The 5,000-nt window shown below is 38.7% G+C and overlaps 1 protein-coding gene across 1 annotated transcript in view; it reads right to left on the bottom strand.

Annotated features, from left to right (window-relative positions):
• Positions 1–1,079: 1,079 nt before the first annotated feature.
• Positions 1,080–5,000, bottom strand: part of LOC147467745 (uncharacterized) — a 22,667-nt gene continuing 18,746 nt past the window's right edge. The window contains exon 2 of the mRNA XM_086530960.1: positions 1,080–2,579. Coding sequence (XP_086387086.1) covers positions 1,095–2,570 — 1,476 coding nt within the window. The 5' untranslated portion in view covers positions 2,571–2,579 and the 3' untranslated portion in view covers positions 1,080–1,094. The remainder of the gene's footprint in view (positions 2,580–5,000) is intronic.

Raw genomic sequence — 5,000 nt, 5'->3', positions numbered from 1 at the left:
ATATGGGGATTATATTATAGTGAGGGTTGATATATGATATATAGGTATATATATTGTATGATATATTGGATTAAAATATATTATATATAGTATAGTATATGATGAGGGAAGTAGAAGATGTTGTATATAGGGAGTAAGAGGGGGGGGTGTAGAGATAGATAGAGTAGTATAGTATGATATGTATAATGGTAAGTTTATATAATTATATATATTATATGGATAGTAGTATATTATATATATTGGAATATATATATAGTATAGTATCGATTCAGGGTTTGGTGATGATAAAGTATGCTTAGTATAATGGTGTGTGATATACTTAGTTGTGTGGTAGACGGTATTGGTGTATCGAGGTCTGTTATTGAGTATATTTGGCGTATTCGGGTGATTATATGTAGGCTATGTATATACATGTAAATATATATATATATATATATATATATATATGGATATATATCATTGCTTTATTATATATATAATATATATATATATATGTATAAACGGCGAAACGTTTGACAGTATATATTCTGTTGCGGCAGGGAAATGTAATAGTTGAAGTATTATTATCAGGTGAAAAATCTAAATCATACTTGGATAGCTGTTTATTAAAATTTACGGAGAATATCCCGCTCAAACCGCATTTCTGAGTGAATCCATTGCTGCTACTATCACACGTCACTGTTATATGGCTTCTCCTTTCAGTGTACTTTCCTGTGCCTTACAAGATTCTATTTCTAAGATAAAGCTTTTTTGCAAACCTCACAGCTATATGGCTTCACCTTCATAGGTACTTTCATGTGTTTTACTAGATGTGAGAAAGCCTTTTCACAAACTTCACAACAATATTTTTTCTCTTTTGTATGTACTCTCATATGCCTTACTAGATCATGTTTGCAAGAGAAAGCTTTTTTGCAAACCTCACAACTGTATGGCTTCTCCTTTTTATGTAGTCTCATGTGAACAACTAGACTTTCTTTCCGAGAAAAAGTCTTTTCACAAACCTCACAGCTTTATCGCTTCTCCTTTGTATGTACTCTGATATGAGTTATTAGATTATGTTTCTGAGAGAAAGCCTTTTCGCAAACCTCACAGCTTTATGGCTTCTCCTTTGTATGTACACTCATGTGCGTTACTAGATTAGATTTCTGTGAGAAGGCCTTCTTGCAAACCTCACAGCTATAAGGCTTCTCCCCTGTGTGTACTCTTATGTGCGTTATTAGATATTGTTTCCGTGAGAAAGTCTTTTCACAAACCTCACAGCTATACAGCTTCTCGTCTGTGTGTACTCTTGTGTGCTTTACTAGATTAGATTTCATAGAGAAAGTCTTTTCGCAAACCTCACAGCTATACGGCTTCTCGTCTGTGTGTACTCTTGTGTGCTTTACTAGATTAGATTTCATAGAGAAAGTCTTTTCGCAAACCTCACAGCTATAAGGCTTCTCCCCTGTGTGTACTCTTATGTGCGTTACTAGATGTTGTTTCCGTGAGAAAGTCTTTTCACAAACCTCACAACTATACGGCTTCTCGTCTGTATGTACTCTTATGTGCTTTACTAGATTAGATTTCACAGAGAAAGTCTTTTCGCAAACCTCACAGCTATAAGGCTTCTCCCCTGTGTGTACTCTTATGTGCCTTACTAGATGTTGTTTCCGTGAGAAAGTCTTTTCACAAACCTCACAGCTATACGGCTTCTCGTCTGTATGTACTCTTATGTGCTTTACTAGATTAGATTTCACAGAGAAAGTCTTTTCGCAAACCTCACAGCTATAAGGCTTCTCCCCTGTGTGTACTCTTATGTGCCTTACTAGATGTCCTTTCCGTGAGAAAGTCTTTTCACAAACCTCACAGCTATAAGGCTTCTCCCCTGTGTGTACTCTTATGTGCGTTACTAGATTTTGTTTCTGTGAGAAAGTCTTTTCACAAACCTCACAGCTATACGGCTTATCGTCTGTGTGTACTCTTATGTGCTTTACTAGATTAGATTTCATAGAGAAAGTCTTTTCGCAAACCTCACAGCTATAAGGCTTCTCCCCTGTGTGTACTCTTATATGCGCTACTAGATGTCCTTTCCGTGAGAAAGACTTTTCACAAACCTCACAGCTATACGGCTTCTCCTTTGAATGTACTCTCATATGGTTGATAAGATAGCTCTTGTAAAGGAATTTATTGCCATCACAAACACATTTCCTTTTCTTATCGTAATTTCTAAGCTGCTCATTGCCTTCGCTGTGCGCCGCCTGATCCTCGTCTGATGACCCTTTGGGCCCAAAATCCTCAGCCACAAATGGAGCTGCTGGTAATACGTCATTGGAATCTTCAATAACATTACTTGAGTCTCTTTCAAAATCTTCCTGTTTTAGATGTTTATAGAAGGGAAACCCATGCTCGATTGTTGCCTCGCTCACTTCATCCCTCGCCTCATCTGCGTAATCAAGGCTTTCTTCCTTAATTTCCACACACGTCTCTTCGGTGACACCTTCGCTGGCCTCTTCCTTGATTGCGACCCCTGCGCCGTAGATTTCCTCGTCCCTGAGTGGGGCTAAAGGCGGCCAGTCCGACAGGAAGTTCATCGTCACCTTCTGAATATAATATGAAAAGTAAGATAAATGAAAGTAAACTTAATATTCATATTAATAAGAATAAAATTTTAAACAGAATAAGTTATTAAGAATGAATTAAATAAACTTGGGATGAATAAATCAAATTAATAAATAAAATGAATTAATAATAAATACAGTAGGAAAAATAATATTCATCTACAGCAAAGCAAGAAAACTCAATACGAAGTAAATACAAAAAAATTATCAGTTCATAATTTCTAAATATGATAGTCATAAAAAATACTAATAATAGAGAAAATATAGTCAGTAAACGGCACATAAGAACCCACACACAAACACACAAAAAGACATATATGATGTATTATATATATATACATATGTAGATTTATTATATATATATATATATATATTTTTATAGATATATTTATATAAATATTATATGTATTTATTGAGATGTATCGAGTTATAGAATTATATTTATACTTATTGTGTCGATATATATATATGAGAGATATTATATTGATTTGATATCTATGTATAATAGTTGTTTAGTTATTTATATTTTAATATATATACAGTTATATATATATAATTTATAGATATTGATATATAGGTAAAAAATATATGGGTGTAAAGTCTAGCACTGTCCTTTATTATTTTTAGAGATATATAGTGGAGTGAGAGTGAGATAAGAGTTTTTCATTATAGTGTTAGATAGTGAGATATATTGGTGAGATGGATTGATGTTGATAGTGTTTGACTGAGAGAGTGTGTGATAGAGTGTGGAGAGTAGTGTGAGTGTTTTGTGATGTGTGGTTCAGTTGTAGTATGAGTATTATGGGTGTGTGAGTGTGAGTGTGTGAGTGTGTGTGTGAGAGTGAGTGTGGTGGTGTGTGAGTGATTGGGGTTGGGTGGGGGGGGGGGGGGGGGGGGGGGGGGGGGGGGGGTGGGGGGTGGGGGGGGGGGTGGGTTGTGTGTGTGGTGGGGGTGTGTGTGTGTGTGTGTGTGTGTGTGTGTGTGAAGTGTATTGGTAGTGTTTGTGAGTGTGTGTGTGGGAATGTGTGTGTGTGTGTGTATGTGTGAGTGTGTGTGTGTGAGTGTTGTGTGTGGGAGAGGTGAGTGAGTTAGTGAGAGTGTGTGTGTGTGTGGGTGTGAGTGTGTGCGTGTGTGTTTGTGAGAGTGTGTGTGTGTTTTTTGTATTGCGTGTGTGTGTGTTTTTGTGTTTGTGGTGTGTGTTTTTTCTTGTATCCTATGTGAATGTGATTGTTGGATGTGTGTGTCTTTTTGTGTGTGTGTGTGTGTGTGTGAGTGTGTGTGAGGTGTGCGTGTGGGAGTGAGTGGAGGGTGGGGGGGGGGGGGGGGGGTGGGTGGGGGGGGGGGGAGGGGGCGGGGTGAGTGTGTGTGGTGTGTATGTGTGAGTATGTGTGTATGAGTGTGTTGAGTGTGTGTCGTGTGTGTGGGTGGGAGTCAGGGTCTGTGTGTGTGGTGAGTGTGGTGTGAGTTTGTAGTGTGTGTTAGTGAGAGTGTGTTTGTGTGTGTGGTTGTGTGTGTGTGAGTGTGTGTTTTTGTGTGAGTGAGTTAGTAGAGTGTGTAGAGTGTGTGTTTGGAGTGTGGAGTGTGTGTGTGGTGTGTGTGGGTGTGTGGGGGGGGTGAGGGTTGTCGTTGTGTGTGTGTGTGTGTGTGTGTGTGTGTGGGTGTGTGATTGGGTGTGTGTGGTATATATATAAATATTATATAAATATAATATATCTATATGTGTTTGTGTGTTGTAGGTGCTGTGTGAGTGTGTGTGTGTGTGTGTGTGTGTGGGTGTGTGTAATGTGTGCTGTAGTCGTGTGGGTGTGGGGGGGGGGGGCTGTGGGTGTGTGTGGGGGTGGGTGTGTGTGTGTGTGTGTGTGAGTGTGTAGTGTGTGTGTGTGTGTATGTGTGGTTTTGCTATGTGTGTCGTGTAGTGTGTGTGTGTGGGGGTGTGTCCCGTGTGTGTGTGTGATGTGTGTTGTGTGTGTGTGTGTGTGTGTGTGTGTGTGTGTCGTGTGTCGTGTACTCCGTTTTTCGTGTGTGTCGTGTCGGTGTAGTGTTGTGTGTGAGTGTGTGTTTTTGTGTTTGCGTGTGTGTTGTGTGATTGAGTGTGTTGTGAGTCATGTGTGAGTCTATCTATATATTATATATCTATATCTATACTATACATCTATGGTGTGTGAGTGAGGTCGTATGTCGAGTGTGTTGTGTGTGTGTGTGTTTTTGTGTGTGTGTGTGTTGTGTGTGTGTGGGAATTTTTGCGATTTTTTGAGTTGATGGGTTTGTGTGTGTGTGTGTGTCGTTGTGTGTGTGTGTATGAGTGTGTGTGTGTCTCTCTAATACACCACACCACACACACACACTCACATTTTTATATTATATCTACGTTAGTTATATTTTATATTTTGATATTTTTTTTTA

Source organism: Penaeus japonicus, unplaced genomic scaffold (assembly GCF_977035675.1).
Source record: "Penaeus japonicus unplaced genomic scaffold, GWHDUDI00000001_assembly GWHDUDI00000034, whole genome shotgun sequence".
Taxonomy (NCBI): domain Eukaryota; kingdom Metazoa; phylum Arthropoda; class Malacostraca; order Decapoda; family Penaeidae; genus Penaeus; species Penaeus japonicus.
This window is presented reverse-complemented; position numbering and strand designations above follow the sequence as displayed.